Source organism: Camelus dromedarius, chromosome 1 (genome assembly GCF_036321535.1).
Source record: "Camelus dromedarius isolate mCamDro1 chromosome 1, mCamDro1.pat, whole genome shotgun sequence".
NCBI classification, from domain to species: Eukaryota; Metazoa; Chordata; class Mammalia; order Artiodactyla; family Camelidae; genus Camelus; species Camelus dromedarius.
The window spans coordinates 108886383-108904425 of NC_087436.1; the positions used below are offsets into that span (position 1 = coordinate 108886383).

Genomic DNA, 18043 nt, shown 5'->3' on the forward strand with positions numbered 1-18043 from the left:
AGAGCGCAGGGGAAACCGCTATCTCTAAAGTTGCTTAAACACAGCAGTTCCCTGACCCTGAGATCAGCAGATTAGGCTCTGCCATTTTCTGATTCTGAGAACCCGGCTAGTTTCTCTCTGAGCAGTCTGCTCTTCTGTAAAGTGCAGGTAATGCCGGTGTCTATCCCATTCCCGTGAGAAGATCCACGGAGAGCATCTAACACAACGCATTAACTCATCATCACCATCATCATGGTCACCATCATGGTTGGGGGCACAGCCGGCCAGTGTCGAGGATGGTAAAAGAGTTTACCAGAGACAAAGGAAAGTTTAATAGGCATTCAGCTGTAGGCGTCAGAGGACCACACAGAAGGGCGTGAGCACTGGGGTGAATGTGTAGGTCTTTTACTGGGGGGAAGGGACTGTGAACACCAGGCGTAGGGGGCTGCACGGCCAAATCGTGTACAGCCACCTGAGTGGCTATAAGTGAGGTAAGACTTGCAGGGGCTTCTCTGAGTAATGGGATTTAGGATTCTGCTAAGGGGAGGATAAGCAGTGACGCCTGCCCGCCTAGCCATTTCCTGGGGGCGTTTAGTTTTGTTAGGGTTAACGCACAGCCAAGGAAGATGTTTTTATCTTAAAGAAATGCAGCCATGCAGAGGGTCCAGAAGTGGGGAGTGGAGGTTCAATGTGTCAGTCAACTCCAGGAGAGCCCTGGCGTGGGGGTTTTCTGGCTTTAGAGTGGCTTCACAGAGCACCAGCCGGCTCCACAATCATCACCATCATCATCGTGCTAATTATCATTATTAAAAAATCACTCTTTTAATAATATTGATATCAGTATCAGCAAAGCAGTCATAGTACACTTACAACTGATCTCAACACATGTCTCACAACAGTGCCTAAGGGAAGGATCTTCAGGGAACACATGCAAGGCCCCAGAAGGCAAGTGTCTCTTCACTAACCGACAAAAGTGTGGTGGTTATGGCCTAAGAAAATCTCATTGCACATGCATTGTATCCTGATCAGATCGTTGTGAAGGGTTTAAGAAACACTGAAGGAAACTCGCTGGTCCCATTCTACTGCATGCATCTGTGATTGCATCTGTACAAATGCTTTAATGTCTTCTGGTAATTTTCAGAATGATGATTAGATTCATTAAGCAAATTAGTGTTGTTTGTTCATGAGACTGAGTGAGTGTCACATCCCCATGTGATTCTGGTCAGCAGCCCCGCTATGTGTGAAATGTTCTTTTAAACCAGTCATGGTAGCACATATGGGTACATGTGGGTACAGCCTTTCTGGAAATCAGTGTGACCTTGCACATGAAAAGCCTTGAAATGGTTTAAACCCTTTGGTCTTGTGAGTCTCCTGGGATTAGTCATGAAGAAAGAACCACAGGTGCAATCACAGATGCATGCACTAGATTATTAATTACATTGTTATTTCTATATAGTTCAAAAATGCTGAAGTCCAACAATATGGTAAATTCAGTGGACACACTATTATGCAGCCATTAATAATAATGATACGGGAAATGTTCAAGATATTTTGTTACTGTTAAAAAAAAAGATGTAACACTATTATATTCTTGTATTATTCTAATTTTATTTGTACAGCATACTGATATATACTTAGATAAAAGACCAAAATAGTCTTACAATAGTATAATTTTTGGTGATTTTTTACTTATTTTTTCTATAGACAATGTATTTTCACAAAATGATCATTTGTTAATAATCAGATAAAATGTCTCTAGAAAATACAATATGCAAGGCATAAAGCTTATGGAAGGTTATAGTTATGTCTCAGAGTGTAGATGGGTGAGGTGTTCCTCACCTTCCCTAAAGCTGGGAACTCTGCTCCTTCTTAGATCCTTCCTCTTAGAGTGAAAAAAGCCTACTTAACAAATCCATACTTCGATGTTTAGGTGTTCCTGAACTTGTTTGTTTGAAAATATCATCCTTTAAAGACAACACCAGGAGAAATGAAAAGAAATGAAAATGATGTGATGATGGTCCTGCTAAAGCATCAGTCAGAGAACTGTCTCAGAGGCTTCTTTGAGAGATGCTCCAAATGCCTGTGCTCTTGTCTTCTTCCTGGGTGCATGAGACATCTCTTGTGGTTTGGGGTAGACATGTTAAGTGATTTCTAACCAATGAAATGAGAGTGGAAAGGATGTGTACCACCTTAAGATTTGGTCCATAGATAACTCCTGTGCTCACTCCTCAATGATCTTTTTCTCCTTTGGATGAAATGGTCACATAGACAACACATGGCAATGGCTAATCTCTCATTAGCCTCCATCCCTTGATAACTCTGATCTGTACACCCACTCAAGGCTGTTGGATGAACAAGAAATATACTAAATTCTTTTAAATTTGTTACATATTTAGGAGCTTGTTTGTTCCAGCACAAGAGTTAACCTAACTAACACAGCCACGTTGACTGACATACACTTAGCTGTATGCACAGCCTGCTCAAAGGCATTCTTGATGGAGAGGTGGAGATAACACTTTAGTGCAGAAATGACTCCACAAAACTGGTGAGGGGAGTTAGAGAATAGGCCATTGGTACCGTTTTGTAAATCACTAGAGTCCTAAAAGATTTTATTTTTATTTTGTTTACCTGAAGGTAGTGAAATGCATTGCTTTCCCATAAGAACTCCAGAATAAATAAAAGATCACCACTCTCTGGATTGTTACTTTTATCATCTTTTATCTTGTTTTTGACCTTTCTTCTTCTGTTTGGATGTAGGCCCCACGAGGGTGAGATATTTAACTTGTTTATTGCTGCTGCCCTGGTTCCGAGAAAAGTTCTTAGAATCATCAGCATACATTATACATTGGCTAAAGATGTAAGTTAATATAATAATATAAGCTGGATACAGATAAATTCACTTGGTGAGACTTACAGCTCTAAAACTTGACCAGGAGTTCTCAGTTGGCAGAGAAAGAATTTCATCTGACACACTCGTGTGATTGCACATACAGCAAACACACATGAGACCGTCAGTTTCCGAATTTCATTTTGCATTAGAATATGTATCTATCAGATGCACCTAGAGACGAGAGACGGCTGACAAGTTTACTGAGTGCACCTGTCCCTTCAGTTCCCATCTCTGTCTCTTGCTGGAGTCATTTTAACTCCAAGGCAGGTTTCCAGCTCTGACCGGCACAGATTCACCACCTGATGACAGAGAGCCATCTATTTGCTCTCATCTTACTATCCCCAGCAGATGGCTCAGAGATAAATAGCTAATAAGTCACAATTTCCACGTGTGAGAGGGTCCAGCTACAAAGTGCTTATTTGCTCTTAAAATTGCTCCTTTTGCTGCTGACCTATGGTGTCATTTCATTCACACTTTTGCGTGATTAGCTATCGAATTCCATCTTCTTTCCTTTTGGAGCTTTAGCTGTTGCTTGTTCATGTGTTTACGTATTAGTCAGGATTCTCCAGTGAAGCGAAACTAATAGATGTGTATATATATACACAGACAGTGATTTAATTTAAGCAGTTGGCTCACATGATTGTGAAGGCTTAGCCAGTCCCAAATCTGATGGTGGAGGGAGACAGACTGAAGAACTCAGGAAGGAATTGAAGTTCAAGTCCAAATTTAGTCAGTAGATGCAACTTGTAGAACTAAGAAGAACAGATGTTACTGATCAGCCCCAAAGGCACTGTGCTGGAGAATTCCCTTTTGCTCTGGGGAGATTAATCTTTTGTTCTAGTTAGATCTTCAACTGATTGGATGAGGCCCACCCATGTTATGGAGAACAATCTGTTTTACTCAAAATCTACCAAATTTAAATGCAAATCTCATTTTAAAACACCCTCATAGAAAGATCCAGAATAATATTTAACCAAATAATTGGGCATCATGGCCCAGACAAGTTGACATATAAAATTAATCATCATAATTTGCTTGCTTGCTTGCTTTTTTTTTTTTTCCTAATTTGTTTTTGGCTATGTTTTCTTTCTTCCAATCCTCTTGGGAGCTTGGGGTCATTCAATCCAAAACCTTGTGATGATCTGGAAAGTTCCAAGATCACATTCCAGCTCTCCCACTGGATAGCTGAGTAACAAGACAACTTACCATTGAACCTTCAGTTCTTCTTCATTGAATGGAAATGCCATAAGTCATAGATTTATTATAATAATCAAATGAGAAAAATATACATTGGCAAGCTCTGTAAAACACAAGTTCACATTGGAACTATTATTTGAAATTGTGTTTTTATATCAAAGATACTACCTTTCAAACCAACAAAGGAGAATATAGAAAATTCCTCATTTGAAGCACATTACAGTTGTAAGTAACTGGTTCCTGGGAATAAAGAAAGATCAAATCAGTTTATCAAATTTCCTCATGAAGGGACAGTGATTTTAAGAGTTAAGAAAAGCTTCAAAGACCACAAATGATTTTTGAAGATCCCAGGAACAGTGTCAAATTTAAAGTGTACAAAGTATTCATGTCTAAAGTCAGGGGAGTTAGCACACCCCTCATTCTCCCCCAGTGAATCCTGGAGATGCTGGGTAGAATGGGAGTCCTGTGACAACTGAGGCATGGGGGCGCAGGGGAGATGGGCCTGGTCACGAGAAGCTGCTCAGAAGGACCAGATAGGGCTAGCTCATCACTTCCCCACTCTTGACGTACAGTTAACATCCCACATGTGGTTTGATGTTGGGTGACTTTGTGATGGTCTGTTTCCGCTGCTCCAGCGGTCTCTCTGCTTCAGATTCCTGACCAGACTGTTCTCCCAGCTCCAAAGAGGGGAGGCATTTTCGCCCTCACCTCGGTCTCAAGTCCACTTGCTGAGTCCTCTTTCCGGCACCAAGGCAGACCTTTTCTAACATTTTAGGTTTCAGTTCCTTTTATAGAAAATATCCAGTCTCAGAGGGGAGCCCTTGCCCTCTGGTCCCACCATGTCAGAAGTCCAACATGAGTAGAGTTCCCAAGATCAGCATCCATCAGCCTTAAGTAACTCCACCCATGGGGCAAAGGTGAGAATTCATTATGTCCAGGCCTGTTTCTTTTCAAAGTCTCCACTCCAGAAATTCAGAAAATCTGGGGATCCTGTCTCACTCAATGTCGCTTATTACTGGCCGTGTTATTGAGTATTCCTGGACAATCTGTTATCAGAAATTAGTGCCTATTCCTGCTTGAAACTTCTTGGGCCACCTTAGACCCAAATGGAGCACAGCATTTTCCCCTTGAACAAAAGATAATGTGGGTCTAGCACATCTCCAGAGAACACAGCATTAAGATCCAGCAAAGACCGTATCACAAGCATCTTGCAATGTCCTTGTGGTGTGAAAAACAAAGTAATTTCCTCATACTTCATTGGCAACATGCATGCGTGTTCTTAAAAGCAGGAGTGTGTCTTTAATGTGTCAGACCAGCTTTGATATCGATAATATGCAGAGGTTTTTACATCAACATTTTTTTTTCATTCTGTAAGAACTGGAACAAAGAGACGTTTATCGCGTGATTTTATTCTTTTTGTGGTAATGGTAACTTGGTGCAGCTTTGCATGGTAGACAGTTCTATTTCAAAATGTGCAAAAAAATCAGATTTATGAACACTTTGCTCATAGTGCTTCTCTGTGCTTTCTCTAGGAATGCCCCAGCGGTGTTGTTAATGAAGAGACCTTCAAAGAGATTTACTCGCAGTTCTTCCCGCAGGGAGGTAAGTACCAGTGGGGACCAGTGAACGTGCTCTCGGTTAGAATTATGCTTCCAGTCGAGTTTGGTTTAATCTTTCATGGCGTGGCTCTCGATTTTTCATCTTTATGTAAAATAATGAATACACAGCTTGCAAGTGCATATGATTTCCAATACATCATAAAAGCGATCTACTTACAAATTATCAAATATCCTAGAGTTCACTCTTCAGTTTAATGCAAGTAGTATTCTTGTGTGACTGGTACTACATCTCTCAGATGCACAGCGCTCTCTGACTCTGATGGTCCTGAATGTGCCACAGAGCTTTCGCCTGCATTTTAGGTCTCATTCTCCTGACTCTCAAAATTAGGACAAATGTAATTATCCTCAATGTTCAGATGTGAAATCTGGGGCTTAGAGAAGCTAAGTGTTTTGCTCAGGGTCACACATCCACTAAGTGGCAGATCTAGGTTAGAGCCCAGATTTTTTTCTGTAGCTTCATCTAGTGTTCACTCTGCTGGTCCTCTCTCTTTCAGTAACTCTTTACTATCACCCCTCTCCCTGCATCTAAGAAAATGAGTACCACTCTAGACATCATTTTAACCAAAAAGAAAACAAGGAGAACATAGTGATAACACAGACATGTTAGAGGTGAGTGAAGAGATGTGCTTGCCACTGGACCTTAGAGGCTCTCCGTCAATCCCCTGACGGGATGCCCAGCTCAAACTTGTCCCACGACCTCCTGGGTGCCCAGCTATGTGTTAGGTGCTGATGATGTAGGAAGAATGAGATGTGGTACCTGCTCAAAAGAATGCTAGTGTCTAATGTAGCAGGTGGACAATGTCAACATAAAGTGTAAGCATGAAGACAGGGGTTGAAAGAATAGTATTATGAGCCTGATGCAGGCACAACTAGACAGCTGAATGACAGGGAGGAAGTGAAAAAGAGTCTGCCCAGATAAATGGAACCTGAGCTGAAGTAGCTACCATCCACCAGGCGTCCACTACGCGCCTGGCCCTGCATGTGTTACCCATCACCTTTCAATAACCATAGCTCGGAATCTGCCTTTCTAATAAATGTGGACGCTAAGGTACAAAGACATTCACCCATTTCCTCACCATCATCTTTCTACTTCTTTTCCACTTAAAAGAGCCCCCATCATCTCATTCCAAAATACTGCAATGGTCTCTAAACTAGTCTCTCTTGATTCTGACCCTTTTCCGCACTCTTCCCAGCCATGGTCCATTCTCAACATGAGCCGGAGTAATCCTGTAAAAATATAAGCCAGTTCATGTCACTTGCTCTGCTCAGAGGCTTCTATCCCATCAGAGCATGAGCCACGACCTATATGACGGTCGTGACAAGGTGTGGTCTCTTGTCCTTCTCTGCCTCCTCCTACACTGTTCCTTCCCTCATCTCCTTGCAGCCGCCGTGGCCCCTTGCCCTTCCTCCAACACACCATTCCTGTTGCCACCTCTGGTCCTTTGAACTTGTCATTCCCTCTGCCTGGATTTTCTTCTCCCAATTACCCATCCCAATATCTCAGCACCTCTGTTTTATTCAAAGGCCGCCTTCTCCATGAGGCTTTCTCTGGCCACCCTGTCTTAAACAGCAGCTTCTTAAACGTTCCCCGTGTGTTTTATATTTCTCTCCAGCACTCAAGAACATCTAAGAATATATATTTGACTTTATTTTTGTAGTTGCTTCCTGTCTCTTTTCCCATCAGAACGTCACCTCCAAGGGAACATAAGGTTTTGTCTGTTCTGTTCACAGCTGTATCCGCAGGTCGTGGACTGGGGACTGACAAACAGTCACACTGGATAGATACTACTGCATAAGTGAGGGAATGTGTGCCGAGTGACGGCCACTGCAAGATGGAATAATGCCTAGGAAAGGCATTTTGAATGTATACGACATTTAAATATTGTTTCATATAAAAATTAGATTCTCTTTTGGTTTTAGATTTGTCAGTAGGTTGAAGACAGTTTCATGCTTGGATTATTGAAAGAGAAAATTCACTTACCAGGGCCTTTTCAAAGCCTTAGATTAGGATTCTGAGAAAACACAGGGTGACCCATTATTGCATGAATTTGGATATATCACGGCTGACAACCCCCCCCCCACATCTCATTACTAACAGCCCCGCAGACAGATATTGGTCATAGGACCTGAAGCCAGGATTGTAATGGGTCCATTGTCTGCATTAATAGAGAATTTAGAATGTCAGTTGATTAACACATATTTCGAAATTATTTTAAAAAACACAGAATTTTTAAAATGGTATTTACTATAAACTAAATGTCTGCCAACCCACTGATAGGCATTAATATCAAAGCACTTAGCACAAATGGAAATCTTTTAGTTATTTTTTGATGAGCTCAAATGAAATGAAAGTCATTACATGCTACAAATTGGATACAACTCCACATTAAAATTTTATCTTTATTTGAAAAATAACGTGTCAACATTAGAGAACATCCACTGAGGCGCAGTCCTTTGCAAAGGATTCTTGTTACAAAGTCCAAAGGGATTTGAAGAAAAATCACTTTTGCACCCTTAAAAAGTCTTTGATTATTCATGTTAATTGAATGCATCAATCTAAAAGCACCCGGCATCACTGAAGGAAATGAAATATTTTAAAGAATGATGACTTGCAATTTTAAAAATTAATATCCTGCATGCAAATTGTATCTTGCAGCGCTGCTAGAAAAGACAAAATGTCCCAAGGAAGAGCACGGTCTGGGACGGCAGGCAGACCCGTGTGAGGGCCGTCCTCAGGCTTCTGTGGAGTCATTTATTTAGGCTGATGGTGTGAAAGCAACAGATTTCTCTCGTTATGAGTCATAACAATGATGGGTCCATAAATCACAATGTCTCACCATTTCCTCCAGAAAGACGCTTTGTCTCAGCGCCGGGCTCTCCTGCAGTTTGCACCGTCAGGCTCTTTAGTTTTCCCCGCTGCTTAGCGAGATGGTTTCCCAAGCACAGCTTGTTCGGTGTTCGGGACGCCAGCACAGCTGGACTGAGCAGAAGCTTCCTGTCTGGCGGGGATGAAGCGCACCCTGTTATAAAACAAGGCAGGAGGAAATGCGCCTTACCTGTATCATTACAGCCACGCTCTTCAAAGCCACGTTCAGGGGAAGCCTTAGCGTAGACGCACTTAGCTCACTAGGCATTTAAAGCTCATGACAATTGCAGTTCCCTGGGCTACTCATGCTTGTGTTGTAGGAATTTTGCACTTACTTTGACTCTACAAGGCACCTGATACAGCTATTGAAGGAATGAATGAATGAGCTTCAGTCTGAAGAATCTAGGTCAACAAATATTAATTGAACAGCTACTGAGTGCAAGGCATTTGAGGCTCTTAGATGAGCTCTGTGGAAATGATGGTTTACATTTTTTTTTTTTCCCAAGTAACTCTGTTCACTGAATGTCCTTCTCATCCTCAGACAACATTTTCAGGGTGATTTATAGAGGACACACTGAACAGAAACTACTACTCATGTACATGGCCCGTCTTACTGTAGCAACAGTGCCACGAATTGTACACTCAGATGCATTAAGCTAATTCTGTACCTCGTGCTTGAATTCAAGTGAGAGTAGGGGATCCGTGGTGGGAAGAAAGAAATCAACCACATTGATTTCAGTCCACACACTTGGAACATGATAATCAAGTATATTTGTTCAAATATTCTGAAATGTATGTGTATCAATGGGCTTTTAAACCAAGGGGTTAGTTGGTATCATCACTGTGGTCTGGAAATAATTGGGTTAAGGACACTGGACTGAGTCAGGAGCCCTGACTTTATGGATAGACTCTGCCACCACCAAGGTCTGTGACTCAAATGGTTTATTTCTCTGGGCCTCAGGTTGTTCCTTTGTAAAATGTGGAACAAAAGAATTCTCACGTTTTCTTTCTAGTGTAACATCCTTTATTTCTGAGAGTTAATGTTAGAATGTCTTCATTTCATTCACTACCCTACCAGTAACTAACTAGGTGACCTTGGCTGTGTCATTAACAGTACCTACATCCATTTTCCACCTTTCTTAAATGTATAAGTAAATAGCTAAATGGTATCCAAGATCCTTTCTTATCCTAAGACTCTATAAATTTTGTCCCCCAAATGTAAAATTTCAACATTTAATTTTCAGCTTCACAAGTAAAATGATAAAAAACTGAAAAAAAAAAATCATGTGCAACTCAGCAACTATTTTTGTTATATGTATGGAATTGTGGTCAAAGAAGACTGTCAGGTCATATGGGGAGAAAAGTCATTGCTATGTCATTTGTGCCCTGAACTGTACTGAAATCTAGAATCCAGGATGTCAGTTATTCATCCTTCTCACAAATATTTACTGAGTAAGAGGAGCGCAGTCAGATGAAATCAGACCATAGACATTTGTGTGGGCGGTTTCCCGTCCCCTCGTTCACCTCTGTGCCCAGTCGGGCGCTTCCAGTGCCTTAGCTCCCTCCTCTCCCCCCAGCAAAGCTAGCAGCATCATTCCCCTTCTTTAAAACGCTTTTACTGTCTCCAAATCCAAACTCCATCAGAACCTCGATGCCACTTGTGCCATAATTATACCAGTCTTCACTAGGCCAGAAGTGCCATTAAATCAGAACTTCAGTCACTTAGATACACAATAGAAGTTTTACACAAAACTGAAACATTTTCAGGTGAAATATATTAAGTCTGTGAAAAATTCAGTCCCATTTCTTTAAGGTGGTTGAGATAAGAGTGGCTTGTCTCTGAAAGAATCGTAATGATAGTTAATTTAGTGAACATCTGGGGTGTGCCTAGGACTATTCAAGGAACTTTATATAAATTAGCTCATTTAATCTCTTTATGGTGACTCTATGAAATACGTATTCTCATCGTTTTGTAGATGGGGACATTGAGTCACAGGGAGGTGACCCAGCTTGCCCAAGGTCACACAGTTAGTGTTTGGTGGAGCTGAGACTCAAATTCAGGCGGTCTGACTCCACCGCACTGTTAGCAGCCTCTCTCTGGCGGGTACATCTAGGCTGGAAAACTGACTTCACGGTCCAGGGAAACTGCCGAGGTACAACTTAAAGAGGAACGAGAAGTCCTCAGTGCCGTATTCGGGCAAATCTTGAGAGTGTGCGTCCCGAGTGTCAAGCTTGAGAGCAGCCCCGCCTGAGAAGAATGGTAATTATTGTATGCCCACGTTATCCTGTGTTTTCAGTTTTTAAAAATTTGTCAACATCATTTGTTCTGAGCCATCACTCGTGGTGAGTTCTGCTTGCTAAGGTAAAGGCACTTACCCTGCTTGTATAAATAAAGTAACAAGGGGCCTGCTTAATGAAGCTTGTTTTAAAATAAGCAAAGTCCTTTTATTTTTCTCCCCCGAAAATAAGTTCAACATGCCATCTGTCAACTCATTTCTTCCTAGGGCACTAAGCAGTTCAAGAAGTCTGTGTTAAAGTACTGTTGAGAGCAAACCAACTTTGTAAATAAAAAAATAGGCTGACAGTTCTTGATAATTCTATCATGGAACTTCCCAACAACCGCAGTAAGTGGATCGCAATTAAAATCCTGGTTCCATCCTTCAGAGGGCTACGCAACCCACAACACTAGATGGACATCCACTCTGCATGCGATGTTTTTACATATTATTTGGGCCCAACTGTGGTGCCCGTTTGGTTCATTGACAACAATGATATTAATTCATACGTTTTAAAAATAAGTTGGTTCCTCATAGCATATTTAAAGGTAAGAGGTGAAAGAAAACGCTACCGCCATTTTGAAAAACTGAGTGTACAGTTTACCCCGTGAAGCTTATAGCATCAATGGTGTTAACCATTGGGGTTCACCCCATGCAGGAGCAACCGTCCACACATAGGCCGCGGATGCTCGAGAGCTGGGAGAGAAGTTTGTATGACCTCTGACCTCCCTTATTTGGGGAGAGCAGTTCTCTACTCCCACTGCTATGACCTAGCTTCTTGACAGCCTTCAAAAAGGAATTCAAGAAGTAAAAGGCGAACAGAAGTTTTGTTAAATCCCAGTAAAAACAAAGGTTAAAAGTTATAAAATAGAAACAGGCGAGATTTTAAACAGAAGATAAAAGTCTGGAGCCAATAAATGAAAAGGTTACAATTCTTTTCAATATAAAAAAGGTTAAGGTAAAAGGCTAAAACCCGTGAGATGAAACATTTAAAATAATCAAATTTGCTCAAGGGTCAAGCAAAGGAGCTCTTAAAAATTAAAACCACGCGGTAAGAAAACAATAAGAACAAATATATGCTTTTGAACTAAAGGGCAGAAAGCTCAGAGATTAGGGAGACAAAGGAGAAAAAAGAAAAGAGGAAGGAAAGAAAAATTAGAGGGAAACTGAAGCAAACTCAGAGGAAGTGTAGGACTTCAGGGAGCTTCAGTGGCATTAGGCAGGACCGTGAGCTGTGGAACAAGAGTGCTGTCCAAAACCGCCCCATTGCTCAGAGACTTGAATCCCACCCAGGACCCAGGCAAAGCACGACTTCCCCGCTACTTGCAACTAGGAAACTTTAGGACTACACAGTCCTCTACTAACATGGCCTCAGAAACTTGCCAAGTCACCCACCTCTGGCCCCATTTCATCAGACAATCCTACTGGCTATGGGCTAACCTGCCTTTTTGGTCAGGAAGACCCAAGTTTTGTCCCACTCTACCCCTTATGGACTGTGTGATTTTAGGCGAGTTTCTCAACCTCTCTGAGTCCCAATATCCTTATCTGAGTTGCAAAAGTAATGAACAAATTAATAATAATACCACCAATAAAGCTAATAATAGCAATACCAATAATAGCAATTTATCAGTATTGCATTATTCATATTTTTATTATTTTCTTTCTCCTAGAGATAGTCCCTGCAAAGTACCAAGCAATTTCCAGATGTGTGTCCCTTAATCCCCACACCCACCTATAGTAACATTGCTCATCCCTGTGTCAGTAACAGCACCCAAGACTCCCACGTGTTCAGAGCATTTCCAGCTAGACTCAGCGAATAGCTGTCACCAGTGGCCTCTGTAGGCAGCTCACACCTGTGACCCTCAGGTGACAGTCCCCTGCTGAGAGCAGGTGGGCAGCGGGGAGGAAAGCACAAGTCAGGGGAGACAGAGTGCCTTTCCCTGGGTAGAAAGAGGCTTGGACATGCTATACACGTCTTCTGTAGGATGTTGAAATGCTAACCTACCATTATTTCCTTTTCAACATTTCAGACTCTACAACATACGCACATTTTCTGTTCAATGCATTTGATACGGACCACAATGGAGCTGTGAGTTTTGAGGTAAGTCTTAGCCTTTTTTTTTTTTAAATATGCTTTGATTTTAGACATGCTGAAAGGGATTTAGCACTTCGATTCTATAAATTAACTATTTTAGATACCTCATATAAGTGGAATAATCCAGAATTTGTCTTTTTGTGATGGCTTATTTCATTTAGCATAACATCCTCAAGGTTCATCCTTATCAAATATTGCAGAATTTGATTTTTTTAAGGCTGAAAAGCATCCCACTATATGTATATATCACATTTTCCTTACCCATTCATCTATTCACGAACATTCAGGTTGTTTTCACATCTTGGCTATTGCAAATAGAGCTGCGATGAACAGGGGACGATTAATATCTCCTCGAGAGCCTGACTGCAATTCTTTTGGACAGATATCCTGATGTGGCATTGTTGGATCATATAATAGACCTATTTTTAATTTTTTGAAGAGCCTCTATATTGTTTTCCTTGGCGGTTGCACCATTTTACATTCTCACCAGCTGTGTGCAAGTGTTGCAATTTCTCTACATTCTCATTAACACTTGTTATCTTTTGTCTTTTTGAGAATAGCCATCCTGAAAATTGTGAGGCAGTATCTTCTTGTGGTTTTGATTTGCACTGACCTGATGATCAGTGATGCTGAGCATTTTTCATATACATTTTGGTTATTTGTATATCTTCTTCAAAGAAATGTCTCTTCAAGTCCTCAGCCCATTTTTTTTTTTATTAAGGTTGTTTTGGTTTTTTTAAAGTATTGAATTATAGGAGTTTCTTATATATATTTTGGAGATAACCTTTTATCAGATACACAGTTTCCAAATATTTTCTCCCATTCTATAGGTTCTTTTTACTGTGTCGATTGTTTCTTTTGCTGTACAGAAGCTTTTTGGTTGGTTGTAATTCCACTTACTTTGATGTAATTCCGCTTGTTTATGTTTTTGTTATTGTTTTTGCTGTCAACGTTTTTGGTGTTGTATCTGTGAAATCTTTGCCAAGATTAATGTCATGAAGTTTTTCCCCTGTTTACTTCTAGGAGTTTTATGGTTTCAGGCCTCATGTTTAAGTCTTTAACCCATTTTTAATTTATAATTGTGTATGTTATGATGCAGGGATCCGATTTCATTCTTTTGTGGTAGATAGGCAGTTTTCTCTTCCCCATTGTGTGTCTGTGGCACCCTTCTTGAAGACCAGTTGACTGTATATGCATGGATATATTTCTGAACTCCCTATTCTAGTCTATTGGCGTATATGTCTCTTTATGCCAGTGCCACACTGTTTTGATTACTATAGCTTTGTAATATATTTTGAAATTTAATGCCTCCAACTTTGTTCTTTTTTCTCTAGGTTAATTTGGGTATTTGTAGTCTTTTGTGGTTCCACATGCATTGTAGAATTGTTTTTTTCTACTTCTGTGAAGAATTCCATTGAGATTTTGATAGGAATTCCATTGAATCTGCAAATAGCTTTGGGTAGTATGGACGTTTTAACAATAGTAAGGTTTCCAGCCCATGAACTTTCCGCTTGTTTGTGTCTTCCTTAATCTTTTTATCAGTGTTTTCTAGTTTTATATAAGAAATTGTATGTACAAGTCTTTCACCTCCTAGTTAAGTTTATTCCTAAGTATATCATTCTGTTCTTTTTGGTGCTATTGCAACTGGGATTGCTTTTCTCATTTCCTTTTCAGATAGCTCATTGTTGGTGTAAAAATGTGCACTGACTTTTGTATATTGATTTTGTGTCTTGCAACTTTGCTGAATTTGTTCATTAGTTCTAGGAGCCTTTGGGGGGAGTTGTTTTTTTTTTTATTTTCTATATATAAGATGATGTCATTTGATTTATTTTACTTGTCTAATTTTTCTGTCTAAGACTTCCAGGACTATGATGAATGGAAGAGGCAAGAGTGGGCATTCTTGTCTTGCTCCTAAAGTGAAAGAGGGAAAGCTTTCAGTTTTTGTCCAGTGAGCATGATGTTAGCTGTGACCTTTCATACATGGCCTTTATTATGCTGAGGTGCTTTCCTTCTATTCCTAGTCTGTTGACAGTATTTATCATGAAGGGATATTGAACTTTGTCATGTACTTTTTCTGCATCTTTTGAGATGATCATGTGATTTGCATCCTTACTTCCATCAGTGTGGTATATCGCATTTCATCTGTTGATCCAGCTTTTCATCTTAGGGATACATTCACTTGGTCACGGCGTATGATCCTCGTAACGTGCTGTTGGATTTGGTTTGCGAGTGTTTTATTGAGGACATTTGCATTTGTGTTTATCAGGAATATTGGCCTATAGTTTTCTTTTCTTGTGATGTCTTTGGCTGGCTTTGGCACCAGGGTAATGCTGGCCTCATCTGGAAGTATTCCTGCCTCTTCAATTTTTTGGAAGAGTTTGAAAAGGATAGTGTTAGTGTTAGTTCCTTAAACATTTGGCAGAATTCACCGGTGAAGCCATCGGGTGCTGGGATTTTCTTTGTTAGGAGTTTTTTGATGACTGATTCAATCTCCTTGTTATTGGTCTGTTCAGACTTCATATTTCTTCATGATTCAGTCTTGGTAAGTTGTGTGTATCTAGGAATTTATCTAATTTTTTTAGGTTATCCTAAAAATTCTGTCTGTCTGTATCTATCTGTATATCTCTATATACATCATATATAGATAGATAGATAGATAGATAGATAGATAGATAGATAGTTATCTAAAAATTTATCTATATCTATCTGTTGGTACAGAATTTTTCCTAATAGTCTCTTATATTTTTGTGTCATCAGTTACAAGATCTCTTTCAGTTCTGATTTATTTCATTATTTGAGTCTTCTCTCTTTTTCTCTTAGTCTAGCTAAGGATTTGTTAGCTTTGTTTTATCTTTTCAAAACACTAACTTCTAGCTTCATTGATCTTTTCCTGTTGTTTTCCTATTCTCTGTTTTATTTCTGTGCTAGTCTTTATTATTCCCTTTCTTCTTCTAAGTTTTGTTTGTAATTTTTCTGTCTCTTTGAGGTGTGAAGCTACACTGTTTATTTGAGATATTTCTTCATTTTAAGTGCAGACATTTATTATTATAGACTTCTCTTTCAGGACTGCTTGATAATTTTTGAGGAGGGAAAATGAAAAGCCTGAGTATGGTTCCTTTCCCTCATTGTATTGTCAAGAAGCTGCTTTTATCTTTCAAAAGATGTGCAAATTACAACACACATTTAGTTTGCTTTCTAGTTCTTCAAATCTGTTTATACAAGGAAATTACAGTTTCCCAACTTCAGAACAGCAATCCCAGAAGGCAAACAACTTAATTAATATTTACTGGCAGCTACTGTGGGCCTGTTAGTGTGGTAGGCCCTGGAAATACCAAGCTAAGAAAGTAAAAACCCTGCCCTTGAAGGCCCAGGAAGTGAGAGAGACAAGAAATTAAATATAATAAAATGCTATATTCACCACTCTGACAATTTTATAAGGAAATCCCTTTTCAAATTATGTCCTTTAAGTGATTTGCATTTAATTTTATTCGTAAACTACTAAATATGAGCATCAATGGGAAAAAAGTGTCCTGAATATTCCTGTAGCTCAATATATTATTTATAATAAAATAACATTTTTAAAGTATTTTATATACATTATATTTATTTGCATGTTATATATTATTTTATATGCATTATATGTACTTTATTTATATTATATGGGTAGAATATATAACTCATCCATTTGCTTATATTCTGAATGGCAGTGCTTGGTTTCTATGGAATAGAATTGTCCATTATTTTACTCTGTAATTAATTCTGGTTTGTCTCATTAATATATGTGTTATTTTGTGATTTATAATAAGAAATATATGTTTTTAAAAGTGGGTATCTATTTGGTTTTAGTCCCCAGTTTCTGACAAAGAGCTCCTAAAACCCTGGGTTTTAAGAAGAGAGCACCACGGTGTCTTTTATGTTAATGAGGTGACTTTTGAACCTCCACTTGAGCTGGGGGCTGGTTGCTAGGAGAACCCACCCCTTGATTAGAGGGTTGGTACTTTCAGTCCCACCTCCCTGATCACCTGGGAAGGGAGAGCAGCTGGAGATTGAGTTCAATCACCAATGACCGATTATTTAATTAATCATGCCTGTGGGATGAAGCTTCCTTAAAAGCCCAAAAGTACAGGCGTTCCCAGTTGGTGAACACCTGGAGATCTGCGGAGAGCAGTGTGTTCAGAGAGGGTGTGGAAGTTCAAGCCCTTTCCTCAAGCCTTGCCAAATGCATCTCTTCCACCCAGAAGCTCCTAAAGTATATCCTTTTATAAAAAACCAGCGATCTAGTAAGTAAATGTTTCTCTGAGTTCTGTGAGCTGCTCTAGCAAATAGAACCCAAGAAGGGTGAATTATCTTTTCCTTTGAAATAACACACACAGGCAGGGAGGTGGTGGAAGCCTGGGGGGAGGGAGTCCTCCAGACCCCTAAACACGCCAGTTCCTCTTTTGCAGTCCTTTCACGGGGTTCCCCAAGGACTCGGAAGGAGTAGAGAGGGGGGTCCCACAATTATCCTAAGCTCAGAATCCAACTACAAAGTGCAGAACGTACAGGGTGGGAGTGCTGGATGCTTGGGTCAGTTGGGATGGATGGCTGTCTGCTCCTCCCGGTAGAAGCAGGTTTGTCAGGAACCTCTAATCTGTAGCCCATTGGTCAGAAGCACAGGTGACAACCTAAAATTGCAATTATTATCTGAAGTTGGGGGCTGGGTGGGGGTGCAGTCATGTAGGGCTGAGCCCTTAACCTGTAGGATCCAGCTCTATCTCCAGGTAGAAAGTATCAGAATTAAGTTAAATTGTAAGACATACATCTAGTGTCGGAGATTACTTGGTGGTGTGAGGAAATTCACCCCCTCCACACACACTGAAATTGGATGCAGAATCGTTGCTATGTATAACAGAAACCAAGTAATTTAGGGGAAATGCGTTTGGGGATTAGGAGAGGGTGCGGCTTACACATGAGCAGGAATTTCAGGGAGGGCCATGATAAAGGAAAGCAGATGATGGAATGGGATCAACAAAGAAGGTACTGGCGGGGCTGGCAGCCTGCCTGTGGTCTTGATGAACTAGGTCTGAAGGACAAGCAGGAGCTGGTCAAGAGAATACGGCTCAGGATGCGAAGCAGTGGGGA

At 40.3% G+C, this 18043-nt stretch overlaps 1 protein-coding gene across 3 annotated transcripts in view; it reads left to right on the forward strand.

Moving 5' to 3' along the window:
- Positions 1 to 18043, forward strand: part of KCNIP4 (potassium voltage-gated channel interacting protein 4) — an 814425-nt gene that overhangs the window by 779727 nt on the left and 16655 nt on the right. For all 3 annotated transcript variants that reach the window (XM_031436708.2, XM_010991042.3, XM_031436695.2), the window contains exons 3-4: positions 5599 to 5668; positions 12858 to 12928. In XM_031436708.2, coding sequence (XP_031292568.1) covers positions 5599 to 5668; positions 12858 to 12928 — 141 coding nt within the window. The remainder of the gene's footprint in view (positions 1 to 5598; positions 5669 to 12857; positions 12929 to 18043) is intronic.